The 19843-nt window shown below is 54.7% G+C and overlaps 1 protein-coding gene across 1 annotated transcript; it reads left to right on the forward strand.

Annotated features, from left to right (window-relative positions):
- Positions 1 to 330: 330 nt before the first annotated feature.
- PMP22 (peripheral myelin protein 22) lies at positions 331 to 19173 on the forward strand. The gene is made up of 5 exons (XM_029960022.1): positions 331 to 363; positions 1388 to 1488; positions 2647 to 2737; positions 13622 to 13762; positions 18903 to 19173. The coding sequence occupies exons 2-5, from the start codon at positions 1411 to 1413 to the stop codon at positions 19067 to 19069; spliced, it is 477 nt and encodes a 158-aa protein (XP_029815882.1). The 5' UTR covers positions 331 to 363; positions 1388 to 1410; the 3' UTR covers positions 19070 to 19173.
- The last annotated feature ends 670 nt before the right edge of the window (positions 19174 to 19843 follow it).

Below are 19843 nucleotides of genomic sequence, written 5' to 3' on the forward strand. Positions count from 1 at the left end.
CCGTCCAAATTCTCCTGCGCTGGCCGGCGGAGCGGTCCGCGCTGTGCCGGGGCAGGGAGCGGCTCGCGGGCGGGATGCGCAGCCCGGAGAAAGGGAATGCTGCGGAGCCCAGGGGAAGGGATGCGGAGCCTGAGAAGGCAGCGGGGCGTTGAGCGGCTCCCGGGGGGAGCGGCGGGGCCGGGGCGGGCGCTGGCGCGCTTTATAGGCGGGCGGCGGGCGAAGGGCTGAGCCCTCCCCGTCCCCACAGACGCAGCGGGGCGGTGGCCCCGGTTAAAGGGGACCACTTGACAGCGCCGCCCGCCCGCTCCGGCTCCGCGCCCGCGTCCGCTCACGCAGCCCAGCCCCGCTCGCTTCCGCAGCGACGTGAGTACGAGCGGGCCCGCGATGGGCCGGGGGGCGACCGGGGAGGGGAGGGGAGCGGCCACACACCGAGCGGGAACAGGGGCTGCGAGAACCCTGGGAGAGGGACTGGGAGCACCCCTTCCGCCGTACACAAGGATCCCCTAGGGAGAAGGGTCGGGGCAGCCCCCTCCGCTCTCACTGAGGGTCCCGAAGGGAGGTGGGCTGGGGTGAGCTCCTTCCTTCAGCCCGGGAGGGGGTCCAGGAGAGCCGCTGTTGGCTGTGCCAAGGGGAGATAGCTGAGGAAAGTCTCCCCCACCCCTGGAAAGGGTCCAGGAGAGCCTCTGTTGGCGGTGCCGAAGGGAGATTGGCCGAGGGCACCCCCGGAGAGACGGGCCGAGGTAGCTCGCTGGGGTGAAATGGGCCGAAGTAGACGCCCCCTTCCCCCCCACCCCCACGGGGGTCGTCCGAGAAAGCCTCCGCTGGGGAGAGGCCCGACAGCATCACCCCCGGTGGTCCCATGGGTGGGTGGGCAAGGTACCACCCCCCTTGCCGCGGAGTGGGGCCGGGGCAGCCCCTCGGGTGAGATGCGCCGACATCGAGCCTTCCCGCCGCGGGCGGGGGGGCGAGGAGCACATTCCCCTTGCGGAGAGGGATCGGAGCCCCCCTCGGGGGAGAGGGGCTGGGGGAGCCTTCTCGGGGAACCGTCCCCCTGGGGATCCTGGAGAGGGGGGCTGGGGGAGCCCCCTCGGTGAGGTGATTGGGGATCCTCGGTGAGGTGACTTGGGGGATCCGGCTCGGGGCGAGGCCTCGGAGGACCCCCGGGGGTATCGGGAGCGGGTCCGGGCAGAGGGCTCGGACCCCCGTCCGTCGGTGAGGCCGAGGGAGGGGGCCCGGGCGGAGGGCGCTGCCCCAGCAGGATGCCCCGGAGCCGGCGGGGCGGAGCGGAGCGTCTCCTGCTGCCCCCGGCCGGCCGGCCCGGACAGACGGACAGACACACACACGGAGACACGCACACGCACTCAGCAGCATCCCTGTCCCCCTCCAGTTCTGCCCTCCACCGCCGCCAAGATGCTGCTGTTGCTGCTGGGGATCATCGTGCTCCACGTCACCGTGCTGGTGCTGCTCTTCGTCTCCACCATCGTCAGTGTAAGTACGGATTTTCCCCTGGCACCGGGGTGCCAGCGAGCCAGGGACATGGCATGGCAAGAGCAGGAGGTGGTATTTTTATTTATGGCCTATTTTACAGCCTGGCTCTTAGCAGGAAGCTTTCACTTGCCGCTTGCTGGTCTCACTAACAGTGGGATTTGGGGATTTCGGAGTTTGTGCTGTCAGGTGTAACTGGTGGGGTTTTGTTGTGTGTGGTGTGGTGGGTGCTCAGGGCATTCACAGTACAGAGCAGTGCTGAAGCCCATCTCCTCATCGTCCCTGCGTTGGTCCATATCAGGGAGCAGTCTCAGAGCACCCAAAATCCCCTCCATGGGGGTGATGCTGCTTTCACTCCCCTTTCATGAGGGAGCCCCACCTGCTAATGGGCTCCAGCCCACAGGACCAGTACAGCCAGTTCGAGCGAAGCCCCTTGGCACGGGGCTGATTTGGGCACTGGCTCCTCGGCACCGGCAGTTCTGCTCCCCAGCTCTGCTCCTCTGGGGCTGTGAATTAGGCACAGACTGTTTCCTAACCCAGACGGGCTCCTGCTGGTGATTTCCAAGGCTTAAACTTTGCGAGGAGCGGGAAGACTGAGGGCTGGATGCGGCACAGAGCCTTCCCAGCACTGTCCTCGGGCTGGAGCCCAGTGAACACGTCAGCTGCTCGGGAAAAAGTTTGACTTGGTTTTAAGGCAGCCGTTCTGTGGAGCTGGTGACTCGCAGGGTTGCTTCACCAGGGGCTTCTTCGCGTATTTTTTTTTTCTCTCTCTCTCTTTTTTTTTTTTTTTTTTTTTTTTTTTTGGTGGTAATAGTAGTGGAAGACGTTACAAAAATCTTCCGAGTCGTTAGGAATCACGTGGAAGCATTCAAATATCCCGGTCGGGAGGAGGGAAATGCGCATCCCCTCGGGACTCGCTCCGTGTTTAAAGAGCATAAAGAGCTTCTGTGTTTCTGCCGTTGAGGCGAAAGCAGTTAAAAGCAAATATCAGTATTTACTTTCCAAACCTCTCTCTAAAGGAAAGCGTGTGCCTGGGAGCTCCCGGCCGGGCAGACACGTGCCGGGGTGTGCTGGGGCTGCTCGGGGCAGAAGCTTTGAGGGGGGGACAGGGCGTCCTGCTGCCCCCAGGGCCCTGCTCACCGGGCTGTGTCTCTCTCGCAGCAATGGCTGGTGAACGGCGAGCACACGGCAGACCTCTGGCAGAACTGCACCTCTGGAACCATCTTCCACTGCCTGGCATCATCCAACAATGGTGAGTGCTCCCTGTTGCTGCCCCTCGCTTTTATTCTCCTCCTGGCACTTACGGAATCAAGGGGGGGTTGCCTGTGAGGGTTATTTGCGATTCCTTCTTGTTTTTCCCTGTGTCCCTGAAGTTGTTCCCTCCCACCCCATCCCCTTGCCTCCTCTGCTCTGTCCCCACACGGAGGGGAATGGCTCTGCTGTGGTCCTGGAGGGCCACAAAGGGGGGATTGCTCCCCCCACCCTTACGAGTCCTTGAAGCTGTGATGGGGCTTAGCAAGGAAACCAGACTCGATGCCCATCACCCTGCCCTGTGCCCTCAGGCTCCTGGCAGCACCGTGGCAGGGTGTTGGCACACTCAGCCACAGTGCAGGTGACTTGCTCGAGGCCTTTTGAGAGCTCTCCTGTTACTAGTCCATTTTTCCAGTTGGATGTATGAACAGGAGGTGGTCCTTGGAGCAGGGCTTGCTCTGTTGCCCTGCTGGGAGCAGAGGGGCTGTTTTGGGCACTCCTCCCTCTGCTCCAATGTGAGGGGGTTTTAAAGATGCACACAGTGCTCCAAGGACAGCCTGTTTCCAGAGGATACCCCATCCCTACCCAGGAAGCTGCCCTGTGCTTTCCTGCTGTGGTAGGCTGAGTTTTTGTGCACAACCCTTGCCCTGTGGTTTGCTGTGGGATGTGCTGAGCGCTCGAGTCCTTCTTCATCCCGCTGCTGAGAGGGTTCCCGTGGCACCCCCACATCTGGGGGGCTGAACAGCCACCTCTGGACCAAGCTGGGTGAAGGCTGATGTCACACTGGGTGACATCACCTAGCAAGCTGTTTGCTGAGGTCAGCAGGGGAGGAGACACCATGACACAGAGTTTCCAGGGCGATTTATGGTACCAGTAACACCAAATCCATGCTCAGGGGGTCAGGGAAGCCCGTGCCTCAGTTTCCCCAGAAGACAGAGCTAATGCCAGTGCTGCTGTGGCCAGCACTTGTTTTGTTAGCCTGGTTTTTTGCTTTCCTGTGGAAACAGATTGCCCCAGTGCAACCTCCAGTGCAAGCAGCTGTGAATCCCAGCGCTGTCACTGGAGGCACAGGCACTTCATGCCGGAAAACAGACCCGAGGTAGGAGCAAAGTGATGCCCCGTGGCCTTAGTGAGGAGGGAACAGTCACACTGAGAGCACTAGATGCTTCCAGAGGGTCTTGGAGCGATGGGAGACTGTCAGAGGGGTTCTGGAGATTGGGGATTTTGCTCTCCCTAGTGCTGCGAGCAAAACATTCGCGTTACCCCACGCAGGAAGGTGGGTGCTGGTATCTTCCCTTTGCCTTCCCCGGGCTGAAAGCAGCAGTGTGTCCCTGCACGGGCCCAGGCTCTGGTGTCGGTGGGAGTGGAGCTCCCACCGCTGGTCTCTGCTGACGCCTGGTGGTGTCCGGGACGGCCGGGAAGCGGCTGGATCGCATCCCAGGCGAGGAGCCTTCTGGAGTTGGCTGGTGCTGGCTATCTGCAGCGTAGGCAGCCTGTGCACGGCCAGTCATGCGAGCTCCGAACTGCTGAGCTTGTGCTTTGCAGTGAAAGGCAGCGACTGCCCCCAGGAGCCCCGGAGCCGAGGGCTCTAAAGCCTCCCCAAATCTTTTTGCTTTTCAAACCCGCGTGGCTTTTTCTGGATGTTTACAGGATGTTTGTGTGTTGGAGCTGCCAGTGTGGAGAGGGGCTTGTCTGAAATGCAGCTGGCTGGTTTCCTCCTCGCCTGACTGTCCTGCTGCGTGTTTTGAGTCTACGTGGAGTTGGACTGGATGGTCCTGATGGGTCCCTCCCAGCCCAGCATGTTCTATGGTTCTATGACTGAGCCACTTAAATTTGGGCTTCCCCGTGAACCCTTTGCAGTGATGATTTTTTATCATCAAAGGGACTGTAGTCAAGATGACCCTGTTACAAACACAGTCGAGCAGCTGAGTTGGGGTGATAGCCCTTATCTATGGAAGGTGTCCCTGCCCATGGCAGGTGGGTTGGAATGGGATGGTCTTTAAGGTCCCTTCCACCCCAAACCATGATTTTGTGATTGTGTGATTCTATGATAAGGTGCCCCAGTGAGATGCTCATTGAGCAGAAGTGCATCATGCCCAAGGCTTCAACAGCCCTCTGACAGCTCTTATTTATCCAAAGGTTCTGCTCTGGCATCATGAGAAGGGGGTTTTGCTTCAGCAAAAGCTTGTGCCCCATCCACCCTGGGGCAGGAGTGTGGGAGCAATGCAGCTGAGGACCTTCACCTTGTAAGGCCCTGGAGGCAGGATCCCGAGCTCACTGCTGCTGTAGGAACACAAAAGGATTTTTCCTGGGCTTGCATAAGGCTTTTAAGATCTGTTTGTAGAAACAGACAAAAAATGCCACATATCCTTTCCAGCAGGTCCTGCTCCCTCCCTCCCTGCTGTCCATCCCTTGCTCCCACTGCTACCAGGGGAGCTGCTGTCCTATTTGGAGCAGTAGCAACACAGGGCAAGGATGCTGGGGCAGAGCCACCTCTGAGGCTCACACTTGTCTCCTGCCTCATCCTTATGCTCCTCATATGCTCTTTCCTAGGAATAAGCTTACTTTCAAAAATAGGAGTGATCCCCTGTCAAATACCACAAACCATCCTCGGTTCCATCCCTCTCAGGACACGGGCTGTGCTGCAGGAGGATGCAGACAGGCCTAAGAATTCCTTTCCCTGTGCCAAGGATTGTACTTAATGGTTAATCCTGGAGTGCCAAGGTCTGCTCTGGGCTAAGAGCAAGGAATCCTCGTTTGGGAACTTTGGCAGAACTCACTCTTTACACAGAGGCAGTTTTTCTTCCGGCCAGCGCAGTGGCTGCTGTGGTGGGCTTATTCCTTCCTCTCTTTTCAAAAGCAGTGGAACTCAGTAAGTGGAATTTGGGGAATTAGGTAGTGCTGGGTCATCTCTGTTCATCATGAATAGGGGCTCTGGGGGTTGTTTGTGCTGTGATGTCCCTCTTGGTCTCAGCAGGGATGAGCCTTCTCTGTCCTGTCATGGATGGGGGCTTTGGGAGTTGGTTGTGCAGGTGGAATTTGGGGAATTAGGTAGTGCTTGGTCCCCTTTGTTCATCATGGATGGGGGCTTTGGGGGTTGGTTGTGCTGTGATGTCCCTCTTGTTCTCAGCATGGACGAGCCTCCCCTGTCCTGGTGATGCACAACAAGAAGCTGAACTTGTAAAACCAAGTGCCAGTGGGACTTGCTTTTGTTTAACACTGAGGCAGGTTTGGGACTGTGCCCCTAACCCTACAGATAACCCCATGGGGGTGGAACAGGCAGCAGAACAACCCAAGGGCTGAGTGCAGCACTGCCAGGCCACGGCTTCCTGGGACATCAGGCCTTGGGTACAGGGTGGCCCTGGCCTCCGTGGAGGCTGAGCTCCCACCTCCCAAATTCCTCTGGGAAGGGCTCAAACCCTGTGTGAGGGCTGAGCCACTCCTGGGGAGGGAGCTGAGGGCAGGTGCCCACTTCTTCTCCTCGTACAACCGCCCGCTTGTTGCTTTGATTTTTGCACTTGCTCGTCACATAATGCCTTTTTTTTTTTTTCCGAGAGGCCGAAAACTATGGAAAAAATGTTGCAATCTTTGCTTCGTTTGCGCTGTCAGACATTCCTGGAAAAGCCTTATCTCAGGAATTCGGCTCTGAATCCCAGGATTGTGCGCCGGCAGGGCCCTGTGCCAGCCCCGGCTGCGCGGTCCCGCTGCCGGCACGGGGCACGCGGCCGGGCCTGGGCTGCTCGGGTGCTCTCAAGTAGATTCCACCCCAAGTGTCCAGACGGTTTGATAGGTTTTTTTCCCTCCAAAAATGGCCTTTTTTCTTTCCACAACTGAATTATTTGTGCAGACAAGAAGACCTTTTTTTTCTGCTCTTCTTCTGATTTTGGTGGGAGTGCTGCAAGTGGGGAAGCAACGGGGGCATCCGTGGAGATCCCTGCGTCCTTCTGTAATGTCAGGAGATGTTTTTCCTGTTGTCTTTGCACAGTTCTTCCTGTTGCTGCTCTGTGGCTTTCCCATGACTGGCTTGTTCACAGGCAGGCTGGTGTTTTTTGGCTTTTTTGAAGGGAGGAGAAAACCCAAACCCTTGGGAAATGCACGGGCTGCCAGTCCACAGGATTGCTGAGTGCTGAGGGCTGTGTGATGCACCCACTGATTTACTGATGTGATGGCCACGAGCTAAGCCCAGGTGGGTTGCCCAGAGCAAAGATCTGCCCTGGACCACCTGGGCCTCCCATGGATGGGGCAGCCACTGCCATGCACCAGGGATTGCCCTGCTCCTCTGCACACCAACTCTGCCTCCTCCAGAGCCTCTTTCCCCTGGCAGATGGGTCCCTAAGCAGCACTGCTGGTGTTGTAAATGCATTTTCTTTGTGCTGGAGGAGGCAGGAAAGCTTTTCATCCCTGATACAAGGCAGAAACATCTGGACCCTGACCCATCTGCTGCTCCCAGGAGGAGTTGTGCTGCTGCTTCTCCGCTTTAAAATGCATAACTGAAACATCTGAACCTGCTGCTTTTGCTCTGTCAGCTCCCCCAGAGTGGCTTTCCAGCCTTTATTCTTTCAGACTCTTTCTTCCAGCAGTGCTGGACTCACATAACATGGGAAAGGTGGGATGGAGAGATGGAGGTGCTGTTTAACTTGTTGTAATCCTTTTTACGACTGAAAATGGTGTAGCAAGGCTTCGTTGAAGCCTTGTGCTGAGGAAAATTATTTCTCAATGTCTAATTCCATTATTGATAGTGACTGTAAAGTATCTCAACACAAAGAGATGGGAGGGAATTCCCCTCCAGCCCACTGGGAAGGCTGAGACTGCTCCAACAGGAGAACGTGTCAGCGGTGAGGGGACACTTCCTAGCACAGGAGGGGAGAGTTCAGTCACCCCAGCAAGTTAGACCTTCAAAGATTTGTTGATATGAAGATTTAAACAATGATTTCAGCTTTTTCTTGAATGCTAAAGTGACCATCTGCCTACATGATGTGCACCTGTGGCCACAGTGCTGCTGCTGCTGCCTTTTGCTTTGCTTCTGCTGGGCAGTTGCAAACTGGAACGAAATTACCAACCAGCAGGAAATTACCCTTGTTTAAAGGTGCTGGATGTGTTGGAGAGAAGGCCTACAGTGAATACTGGAGAGCTTGTTTGTGTGAGAGTGCACAGCCTTTATACTTCAGGTATAAAGTACCATCAGCTGGTTCCACCCAGTTATGGACCCCATGTAGAGATATCTTGATTTGGGGACATATCTGGTCCCTCAGGCTCTTTGCAGTTGGCAGCAGAGTAGCAAAGAGGCAGCTTTTAGTGGGTCCAGGACACCCACTTTGTCATTAATGATGGGTGGCACCAGCCTAACACAGGCAGGGTTGAACCCTCTGCCTGCTGTGGGTGACAGTCACTTGTCCCTTAGTTGTTTGAAATAAACTGCAGGGCATTCACAAAATCCCAGAATGGTTTGGGTTGGTAAAGCTCATCCAGTTCCACCCCCTGCCATGGGCAGAGACACCTCCCACTAGCCCAGGTTGCTCCAAGCCCCAAACAACCTGGCCTTGGACACCTCCAGGGATGGGGCAGCCACAGCTTCTCTGGGCACCCTGTGCCAGGGCCTCCCCACCCTCTGAGTTAAGAATTTATTCCTAACATCTAAAACTCTCCTATTCCAGGAGAGTATTTTGTATTTCGGATCAGTTTCTCCCACAACTTTGTTGCCTTTGATAGGAAAGGGATTTCCTCTGCATAAACCCATTTTTTATTGTTGTTTGTTCTTACAAAGAGCATCTGATAAAGAGAGGTAGGGAACTGGTGCTGTGTTTTTCTGAACTGCTCCAGAGCTCTTTGGCTCCCATTTTGCTGCATAAGGGGAGGTCAGACAACCTTCCCTGCTGGATCTGTGCTCTGGCCATGGAAGAGGAGTGAAAGGAAGGACGAAGGTGACCTGTGGGCTAACGATGACTGTCAAACCAGAAGAATGAATGAGGGAGTCCCCTGCAGAGTGCAGTGCTTGTAAAACCCTTAATCCAACATTTTTTTGGCCTTGATGAGACTCTTGGATGTCCCTGAGGCCACAGGCTGAGTGTCCCCCTGCAATGTGCCTGTGGGTCAGGGCACCACCACTGCCCATCCCTGCTCCTGCTGCCTGGACTTGAAATCCCTGGGAGCTGGTACCTAAGCCCTTTGGAGGATCTGAGCCTGGAGTGATGGATCTGCCACCTCAGCTCACTCTCACACACCAGCCAAAGGGAGCCAGAGCCACCACGCCGAGGGTCTTGGAGAGGAGCTGGCTTGGGCTTTGTGGAGCTGTTGGAAGGTGCTTTTCATGGTGCCAGAGCTTTCTGCTGCCTCAGCTGCACCAGAGGTTGCCCCTGTGGGACGTGAGCTTTGATGGTGTGATGGGATGTCTGAGTGTGGCAGCTCTGGAGAGCTATGGACAGCTTGGCCTCATGGACTGCCTGGATGGAGCTCCAAGGAGAAGGCAAAGGGAGGAGAGCCAAGAGGAAAAGAGGAGGAGAGGAGAAAACAGAGGTTTGAGAGGTTCATCTCCTTCTGAAGGGGCTGCAGAAGAGACCCAGGAGGTCTCTCCAGGGGCAGGAATTACAGCACTGTGTTCATTCATTACCTCCTTGCAGCGCTGGCGTTTCCCACCCTCTCATCCCCCAGCCCTCACAAACACCTTGGGAGCCCTTTTCCAGTGGGATTTCCAGGAATGCCTCAGTCCAGCACCCTGTGGTCTTTTGGGTACAAAACCTGGTTTGAGCATCCAGCAGCACCAGCTGGGGTGGGTTTGACTGTGTGCCTGGGGGAGGTCTGGGGCCAAAGCAGGATAAAGTTGCAATGTCATGGAGCTGGATTTCCCTGGGAAATCCCAGGGAATCTGAGCAGAGCTCAGAGGCTCTGCTGGATGGCCTGTGATGCTGTTCTCCCCAACAGGAGAGATGTTCCCTTGGAGCTCTGGGGTGTGGGAGGCAGCAGAGGGGTCTGGGCAGTGCAGGAACAGCACTGCAGGGGCTGAGCCTTTTTGGCTTTCTGAGCTGCTTCAGCGAGTTGCTGAGGGGCCTTGGTCTGAAGTGCAGCCCCAGAAGAATGAGGCAATTAAACTGATATTTCTGCATCTTCAGCTCAGCCTTTTCCAGCCCTCTTAAGGGGTGTTTCAATATCAAACCAGCTGCTTTGATGCCACCTCTCCACTTTATAGGCCAAAGATGTGAGCTGGGTTCAGGTTCTTGGTCAGACCTTGAAACCTGGGAGTCTGCTCTGGCAATTCTGCTCAGAAAACATGGCTTTTCCTGGCAGACCAGGCTGGTAACTTTGTGCTGTTCCTGACCCTGCTGATATTTAGTTTGCAGCATTGAAGGGGCAGGTTTTACCATGCAGTTGTTGATCATGAATTTCCCCTCCCTCTAGCTTTGTATATATTATAATTGCTACAATTACCTCCTTCATAGATGTTTTCCTCCCCAGAAGTGGTTGCTTTTTAAGTGTAGAGTGCATACACAGTTTGCAAAGGGAAAATCTATCTGCAAAATATTCCCATCAGTGGCAGGTCCCAGCACTCAGGTGCTTTTAAAGCCCAGCACTAATTTAATGATGTTTTACAGTGATGGAATAAGGTGATTGCTCAAATAAGTGTCTTTGCAGTTTGCATTTCATTCTTTTTCCTTGGCTGGGTCCAAAGAGGGTGGGGGGTGTGTGATTAAACCCTGGGGAGGCAATGCCTGTCCTTTAAGGCCGTGGGCATGTTTCTCCCTGTCAGTCCTGTCTGGGTATAAAACCTCCCTGCAAGCAGGGCTGGGGCTCTGCTGGAAGGGGTTGTGTTTGCTGCTGTATTTCTGTGGGATTCAGCTGCAATTTCTGCTCTAGGTACCAGTTTCTTCTCTGGGTTTCTTTCTTTCCTGTTGGACTTTAGGGTAGTGAAATGTGTTCTTCAGCATCCCAGGGGCGAAGTCTCTTCCCTGCTGTTGTCAGCAGTGGTGTGGGCACATCAGGGCTTGCAGAACTTCGGGGAAAATTCGAATTTATTCTGTAAAAACTTCTTGCTTTGTTTCTGACTGCTCTGAAAGGGCTGTAAAGCCCCTCCCGACGGGTCCTCTCCGGAAGCAGCATGCAGGGTGTTATCTGTCCTTTCCACGCTGCTTCCTTTTCTTCCTCCTCCTGAAGAACAAAGATACAAACACAGAGCAGCAGAGATGCAGGAGAAAAATGGAGCAACCGACTTGCTGGCCAGGGGAAACCACAAATAACGGGCTGGGAGTAAACAGTGCTGACAGCCCGTGGGGCAGCTCCCGGGGCCGGCCTCCCTCCGGGAAACTCGCTGTGTTTGGGAAGGGCTGTGGGCAGGACACGGCACTGACAGCAAAGGAGTTAAAAGGGTGTGGGGCTGAGGAGGTGAAAATCGATCTGCACTTATAGGCTGATTTTAAACGAATTACAGGCAATTAGCTGTCCTAACACAGCTGAAGTCTGTGGTAAGCTGGGCTTGGAGCTAAAGGAGAAGAGCAGCTTGTTGGATCTCTGAGTCCTGGGCTGGGGATGCTGCCCCTTGTTCTCACAAAGGAGGCCAATCAAAGTCAGCAAAGGGCTGGATGTGAGCGGGTTCAGAGCTCTGGTCTGTGGAATTGTCTCTTGGTTTCCCTGCTCACAGGCTCACTGCTCTCTGGCTGCAGAAACCCTCTGGCCCCGATGGGCTCCCCCCTCAGTGCCCACTTTTATATTCCTCTGGCACTGCCCTTTATTACAACGGGATTTTGCAAAGCCCCTATAAATCATTTGCATTCAGAACCAAAAAACAGGCACGGGGAGGCGGATGCAATTAAAGGGCAGCTCAGCTCAGCTCAGCTTTCTGTCTAGACAGACTTCTCCGAAAATAACCAGCAGTTGGAGCATCCACCTCCGAGCAGAAAGGGCTCCTCTCCGGCCCGGATCCCGTGGCCTTTGAAATCACAAAAGACTTGGCTTTCTGGGGCCTGGATGAAACTGCAGGGCTTGACTTTGGCTCAGCCAGTGCACGGGGCTGGACGTGGCTTCAGGGCTTGGGAAAGGGTGAGAGGAAAGCTCAGCTTCCCAGAGCTGGGATGAGAGTCTTTCTGTGCTGAAGTGTGGAGGGAGATTGCAGTTCAGCAGCTGCACCACCTACCCACTTCCCCAATCCCTTCTGATATGATGATTTTTGGTGGTGCTGGATCTGCCTCATCCCTGTTTCCCAGAGGTGGCTCATGGCCAGAGCTGAAGGGGCAGGTGGGGGTGAGGCAAGGGGGTTTCCCTGCCCGGCTGCGTGAGATAGATGAAATATATTGGATATTTGTGTGCACATCCCACCACACAGGGCTTTCCTGGAAGCAGTGGTAGCTGCTCCTTCCTAAGGAACGGCAGCAGCTGGTGCAGGGGGAACCCAGTGCCCTGGAATGAGTGAAGTGCAGCAGCTTGTTGATGCTGCAGAGTAGTTTGGCACGGGAAGCGTGTCAAGGAGGGGAAGGAAAAGGCTGTCTGGGATGAGCAGGGGCCTCTCTGGGTGGTTCCAGGGACTGAGTTTGCTCCATTACATGAACGTCCTGAGGCAAGATGCAAAGACAAGGGGCGGAATTGCTGGTCCAAAGTCAAACAGCAGACGTGACTGAGCGGCACAGGATGTTCCCCTCAGGCATGGATTTGTTGGGAGGGCTCAGGCACGGAGCATTATTGCCATCCCAGCTGAAGGCTGTGCCTGGCTCTCCAGTTCCAATTCCTCTCTCACCTCCCTGAGTGCAGCTTGCAGGGATTTAGTGGGGAGGAGTGGTCAGTTCTGTGGAGCAGACACTGCCCTGGACAGTCCCAGTGGCCTCATTTGCTGCTCCAGGTGTTGGAGGTGACAGCACAGCTTCGTTTGAGAGTTTTGCTACATTTCAGCTATTTGCTGCAGAAAGCTGGTTCTTGCAGTCAGGGAACTGAAGTTGGTGGGAGTAAAACTGAGCCTGAGGCTTCAGTACTCCCTAATCCCACCTGAGGACCCAGCCCAAAGCACGATTCTTCTGCCTTGCACTGCGTGGTTTGTGCCTCATTTTACCCGAACTGAGTCCTGCTGGTTTTCACAATGAGTTAATTGATGTTGCATCCTCAGAGACATCTCCAGGAAGGCTGCAAATACACATTTTGGTTTCAGGCTTACTAAGGAAAGGGGAAGGCAGAGGTATTTGTGAGCGTGGCCCCATCCTGGGGCCCTCAGGAGCTGCCCCTTTCTGTCAGGCTGCAGCAGCTCATGGGATGGAGCCTCCTTTTGCTTGTTTATGTGTATTTTTTTTTGCGTGGGGAGTTACACACCCACTCAGCCTGGAAATAGCTGGGCAGTGAGTCATGCAGGGGCTGGTTTAACTGGTCTGCTCTGGGAGGCAGCTGCGTTTGGCAGCTGGGGAAGGCTCTTCCAAAAGGTTTGACTCCACAAGGGCAGAGGGTGTTTTCACTCCCTGTGTATTTATTTGCCCTCGGAGCTTGGCCAGCACGGTGTCTCACAGCTTGCTGCACATGGCTTTGTGTTTGTAGCACAGCTGAACAACCAGGCCCTGGCATGGAGCTGGGGGAGAGAGGCTTTGTCTTCTGCAGGCTTTAGGTCAGGGCTAATCTCCCTGCTCCTCTTTAATGGGAAATGCTCCCTGAGGCAGTGCCCAGCCCTGCAATTCGTTTTACCCCATGGCATCCTAAATCCTGGGGAGCATCCTGTCCGTGCTGAGCGCTGAGAACCTCACCAGCTGGTGCAGCACTGGATGTGGTCTCATCCAGCCTGTCACTGTTTGTCACTGTTAACAAACTCCCTGGGATCCAGGGGTGGGATGGTGGCACAGGACCTGGTGCCAGGGCCACGGGCGCAGTGGTGGGCTGTGATGTGCAGTTCCCACACTGAGGTGTCCATCTGTCTGTCTGTCCCCAGAATGGCTGCAGTCTGTCCAAGCCATGATGATCCTCTCCGTCATCTTCAGCGTCCTGTCCCTGTTCCTGTTCTTCTGCCAGCTGTTCACGCTCACCAAGGGCGGCAGGTTCTACATCACCGGAGTCTTCCAGATCCTTGCTGGTGAGTGGGGGCTGAGGGATGGGGCTGTCACTGCTGGGGATGGGGCTGCCAGGCACAGAGAGTGGTGTGGGAATGAGCACAGCCCTGGGTGCAGGGGCAGGAGGGCCATGGAGCTGGTCCCTGCACGGTCTAGCGAAGGGAAGAGGGGTGGAATAATTTGGGTGTGTCAAGGTCCCACACGGCCCAGGATGGGATCTGTCTGTCAGGGCATATCCAGGCTCTTCTGCCCTTGCACCATGGAAGGTGCAAGAGGGTTGCTGCCCCAGCCAGGGAGGTTTTAGAGGGACAAGGTATCAGACCCACTGGGGGCAGAGCTGGGGGCAAGCAGGTCATGGGGGCTGCCAGACTGAGGGCTCTGCCTGCTCTCCTCAGGGCTCAGGGTGGGACATGGAGGGTCCTGGGTGGCTGTGCTGGCTCTGGGACACACCTGTGCCGGTCTGGGTGAGGCTTCCACAGCTGCTGGTGGGGTGGGGGAAGTCCTGACAATCCTGTTTTGGCAAAAGAGGACCCAGTGATTATTTATAAACTTGCCATGAGGGGGCCTGGTGCTTTCCACATCACCAAAGAGCTGCTGGAGCTGCAGGCTGAGCCAGCTGACTTGGAACTGTCAGCTACTATTTTTAACTCTTAAAGAACTTGGTGCTGGAAACGAGCCACAGTTCATGTCCTATGTTGCAGTTCCCAAATATAGATGCTGTAAAGCCTCTGACTCTGTTTATGTTTCCACATACGAAACCAGTGGAGAGGATTTTCAAGTGTTCAGGCTAGAAAAATTTAATTGTGCTTCAAGGTTCTGGCTGCATTATGACAGGGTGTCTGGGAAGGAGATTAATCATTTCCTAGAGCTTTAGATGTTAAACTAGAAGCCACCCAAGCCCACTAAGTCAATGGTAAAACTCATCCACTGGGTATAGACAAAGTCTCTGAGTATCCTCTAAGTGCCTGGCCTTCAAAAACCCTGAAGAAGTTTAGAACTAACCTTTATTGGCATGAAATCTATGATAAGTGCATCTGCTTGGCCATAATGCAGGTGGTGAGTTCAGATCAGTTCAGCATCTCTGGAAAGGTGTAGAAAACCCATTAGAGCCATGGAGACAAGGAAGGGAAATGGGCATTAATAATGCAATTACCTGCCTGAGAGCCTGTCTAATAGACCTGGGAGCAGAAGGCTTCTCTCTCCTGAGTGATTGCTGGTGAATCCTCATTGTCAGAGGAGGAGAAAATGGGGATTGCAGCCCTCCTGTCCGTGCTGTGCTGGGTGTCCTAAAGGGATGCAGCGTCTTTCCTTGCTGAGCCTGAGGTGTGGGTCAAATCCATCCCCAGCCAGTATGAAGGACAGAAGAAGTGTGACCTGATCCCCATGAAGCTTCCAGGGCTGGAGGAGGGGGCACAGGACAGCTGTGATCTTTGTGACCCTAAATTTCAGGGTTGTTGGTAGGAAAGTGCCAGCGCTGCCAGGAGATGCCCCTGGAGGTACAGACAGCTTTGGTCACAGGAGCTGAACCTGATGTGGTCTCCTTGCAGCTTGTGGTAGAAAGCCAGTGCTGTCTGAAGCCAAGGAAGGAAGTTCCTGAGGCCTTCAGGCTTTGCAGGTGTTCATCCATGCCTTGCCAAGCCCTGGCACCACAGAGCCCTGCAGCAGATCTGCCAGGGATGGGGTCTTACCCGCCCGAGTGCTTTGTTCTCAGCTGCAGCAGAGCTGGAGAGGACCTTCCTCCTTCTGGGAGGGGATGAGGAGGCTCTGCCTGAAGCCCTCCATCACCCTGCACCTCCTCCCAGGGTGCTGCAGCCTGGCAAGGCTGGAGGTCTCCAGTTTTGGAGCCTGGCAAACAGCAGTGCTGGACCTGAACCAGTGGGTGCCAGGGGCAGGACCACTGGGTGCTGTTGGGTGGCAGAGCTTGGTAGGGGTGTCCTGAGAGCCAGGGAGGAGGGCAGGGGCTGGTTTCCACTACAGCTTAGCTCAGGGACAGTGGGGAGTGGAGAGAAGGGCAAGAAGAGATGCATGAAGCCAGTGGGGTCTGTTGTGCAGTGGCCAGGCAGGATCATCACCAGCACCTTCTCCACACTGCTTGGAATCATGAAGACTACTTGAATTTGCCCTGATGGGATTTGCAGCTGACAAAAGGGCAACAAAAGACCCTTGACCCTCCACCTTTGCTGGGTCAACCACATCCATGGGTAACTCCTCACAGCTGTGTCATTCCAGCCTGGGAGAGACATTGGTTTGGATTTATCAGGGTTTGACCCAACTTTTCCATTCTTCTCCAGCCTCATCGTCACTTCTATCCCTTCTCTCCCAGCCCTCCCACCCTAGAGCTGTGGGGTGGAGAGGGTGGGCTCAGCCTCGAGGGCTGTGCCTGCCACATATCCCACAGCTTTTTGCAAACCCCTGGGTCTGGAGAGCCGACCTGGAGCTGGCACCAGTGCCCAGCCTGGTTCCTCTGCAGGGCTGGGGCAGCGCCAGCACACACAGACCTGTGGGAACAGATCCCAGGACACGTTTGCCCTCCTGACCTGTCAAAGCAAGACTAGAGCGTTCTTAAAATCCTGCTCCAAAGTGGTGATGCATTATTGCTTTCATTGGTGCAGGCAGCTGGATCCAGCTGTCCCTCACTTCCCAGTACGTTCTCCATGCCCAAACTAGTGCAGATGCTGTACAAGTGCAGTCCCAGCCATCGCCTCCCTTCTGCCAAATTCCTCCTGGGGACAATTGCTGCTGTGTTTTCGCTGTCTGGAGGTGACTGGGGTGGCCACACGCCCGTCCCTGTCCCACAGGCCGGGCAGACAATGGCTGTGCTCTCTGTGCATGGGCTGGGCAGTGGGAGTCGGCTCCGTGCTGGCAGAATGGAAACTGCTCCAGCAGCGCCTTCCTGAAGCGTATTCCCACTTGTGCACTTTCCCAGAACAAAAGGAGCAGTGTCAAGTGGAATTGCAGCTCAAATATCACGGTGGTTAAATGTAGGTGGTCCTGAGGTCCGTGCAGGGGATTTGGAACTCGGCTCCAACAACAGCCCCACGACTGTATAATGGAACTGCTGGGATTGACTAAAAGGGCTTGTTTTCGGGCAGGAATAGAGGTGGCTTTGTGTGAGCCCAGCGCTCACGGGGGCTTTGCAACAAAGCTTCAACTCTGCCTGCCAGGGCTGGGCCTGGCTGGACACCCCTCGGGGACCCACAGTGGCCCCTGGCTGGACAGGGTGGGTGCCAGCAGTGGGGAAGAGGGACGAGCCACGGGCACAGTGAGGCTTGCAGGGAGTGGGGTTTGCTGGGAACAGTGTTTGTAGGGAGTGGGGTTTGCTGGGAATGGGGTTTGCAGGGAGTGGGGTTTGCTGGGAACAGTGTTTGTAGGGAGTGGGGTTTTCAAGGAACAGGGTTTGCAGCGGAACGGGGTTTTCAAAGGAACAGGGTTTTCAGGGAATGGGGTTTTCAGGGAACAGGGTTTTCAAGGAGTAGAGTTTCAAGGTACTGGGGTTTTCAGGGACTGTTTACTGAGGTTTTCAAGGAACAGGGTTTTCAGGGAGGTTTTTCAAGGGAATAGGGTTTTCAAGGCAATGGGGCTTTCAGAGAGTGGGGTTTTTAGGATGTGGGGTTTGCAGGGAGTGGGGTTTGCAGGGAGTGGGGTTTGCAGGGAGTGGGGTTTGCAGGGAGGGGGGTTTGCTGGGAGCAGAGTTTGCAGGAAACAGTGTTTTAAAGGACTGTGATTTTCAGGAAATGGGGTTTTCAGGGTGTGGTATCTTCAGGGAATGGGGTCTGCAGGGAGTGAGGTGTTCAGGGAATGGGGTTTTCAGGGAGTGGGGTTTGCAGGGAGTGGGGTTTGCAGGGAGTGGGGTTTCCAGCTGAACTCCTGGCACAGCCGTGAAGGATGGGGAAATCACAGGGCACAGAACCTGCTCAGCCAGAGCACCCTGAGGCCCAGCTCTTTGTGTTCTTTACTACCTGGACAGGTGATAAAGAAACTTTATTGCTTAAAAAAAACCCCAGTTTCATGTCTGACCTCTTGCAGCACCTCAGGAAGGTGGGTCAGGCTGCAGCCTGAGTTTTAAACAAGCCACCCAGAGCAGTGGGGCTGGTCTGGAGCAGCAGCTGGACCTGGGGTTGCCCAAGGGATGGGTGAGCCCCGGCAGTGCTCCAGCTTTGTCTGCTCCAGGGTCTGGATCTGCTTGCTGAGCATGGCAGAGATACCCCCTCTCACCTGTAGAGCCAACAGCATCATCCCCCAAATCAGGAGACAGGAGATACTCAGTTTTCCAGGAGACAGGATACAAGGGGGCAATAATAAACATCCTCCCATGCTGGTGTTGGGGCTCATCCTGTCTGGCTCATTCCAGTGGGATAGGCATAAAACCCATATTGTACAAGTTTCCAGCTTAGCTTGTTAGTACCTTTGTACACTATTCCTAAAATGCTGTTTATCATTGTTAAGAACCTCAACAGAATGAGCTAAAGAGTTTTTTTACCTCTGAAAATGTACTGAGAAAGAGACTTAACACCTGACAGGCAGTCAGAGCTACTCAGGAGCCTCGAAATTGTTCCAGAAGGTGCGACGCTGTATAATGTGACTGTATAATGGACAGAGGAGATGAGGAGGAGGATGAAGAGATGAGGATAGGGGTCTTCTGGGACTTCCAGCTCAGATTTGGGAGGTGTGGTGAGGGTGGTGGGAGGGATGGTTTTGGAAGTGGGTGTAGCAGTGTTAGGTAATGCTTTGAATTGTTAATTAGGTAATGCTTTGAATTGTTAATTAGGTAAGTAAATAAAAGCAAGAGGTTTTTGTAACTCAGTTATGCACGCTTTGGAAGAAATTAGATTCTTGTGATAGGAGGGAATGTTGCTTTCTAAACCTCACAAATCGAGTGTTAGGGGGTTTCTTATGGTCTCAAGCTGTGCCAGGGGAGGTTTAGGTTGGATATCAGGACGAACTTTTTTACAGAGAGAGTGCTCAGCCCTTGGAATGGGCTGCCCAGGGAGGGGGTGCAGTCACCGTCCCTGGAGGTGTTCAAGGATAAACTGGATGTGGCATCAGTGCCATGGGCTGGGAACCACGGCGGGGTTGGCTCAAGGGTTGGACTGGATGATCTCTTGTAAGAAGTTTCAGGCAGCAGTGGCATCACTGACCCCTTCCCTGTGTTGCTCCCGGCAGGGCTGTGCGTGATGAGCGGCGCTGCCATCTTCACAGTGAGGCACACGGACTGGCACCAAGCCTCGGAAAACACCACCTACGGCTTCGCCTACATCCTGGCGTGGCTGGCCTTCCCCCTGGCGCTGGCCAGCGGCATCATCTACGTCATCCTACGGAAGCGCGAGTGATGCCCGGCGCTGCTGGGGTGGGACAAGGGCACGCGTGGCGTCCACGGAGGAGACGGAGGCGGGGGAAAATAGACGAGAAAACGGGAAAGAAAATTAACCAAAAACAAACAAAAAAAAAAAACCAAAAAACAAACCATCACCCACCCATCCCCCCCCCAAAACCCACCCCCACCCCCCAAAAAAAAGAGAAGGAATAAACCTTCCCACCAAACCCGACCCCAACCGACCCCCCCCTCAAAAGGAAACACTCAAAGGGTTACTTGTTAATTGAAGATGTATATAGTATCTATGGTTTAAAAAACCTATTTATAACACTTTTTACATATATGTACATAGTCTTGTTTGCTTTTGTTGACCATGCGCTGTTTTAAAGCCTGAAGCAAGTGCCTAAGGAACTATAACTCCTAACAGTGTAACAAGAGCGCAGTGATTTTCTTCTCTCGTGCAAAATCCCCCCTGAGCTGAACTCTCCTCCCCTCTCCCAGCCCCTGCTGAACTGTCAGAACCCCCCGGCTCTGACTGGTTTCAGGCTGGTGTAAATCAGAGTTAGGCCTGTTTACTCAGCCAGAGGGCTGCTCCCTGCTCCTGCCACATGCTGTGATCCTGGTAACCAAAGTGCACGTCCAGATCTGACGGGAGACGCTTCCAAAGGGTTGGAAGGATTCCGGAGCAAAGGCTTTGATTGCCTCAAGTGCCTAAATGACTTACGTGCCTAAGTCCCATCGCCTTGCCACCACACCCGCTGGGAATTTGGGCTTTAAATCACTTAGGCTG

The sequence above is a fragment of the Manacus vitellinus genome, unplaced genomic scaffold (genome assembly GCF_001715985.3).
Source record: "Manacus vitellinus isolate BGI_N305 unplaced genomic scaffold, ASM171598v3 scaffold_24_pilon, whole genome shotgun sequence".
In the NCBI taxonomy this organism is placed as follows: Eukaryota; Metazoa; Chordata; class Aves; order Passeriformes; family Pipridae; genus Manacus; species Manacus vitellinus.

What these genes read in the sequence shown, in the direction of transcription:
- PMP22 (XM_029960022.1), top strand. Translation starts at nt 1,411, where the DNA reads ATGCTGCTGTTGCTGCTGGGGATCATCGTGCTCCACGTCACCGTGCTG. An exon ending in TCGTCTCCACCATCGTCAGT is followed by an intron (nt 1,489 to 2,646) that starts GTAAGTACGGAT and finishes TCTCTCTCGCAG; the next exon opens with CAATGGCTGGTGAACGGCGA. An exon ending in CCTGGCATCATCCAACAATG is followed by an intron (nt 2,738 to 13,621) that starts GTGAGTGCTCCC and finishes GTCTGTCCCCAG; the next exon opens with AATGGCTGCAGTCTGTCCAA.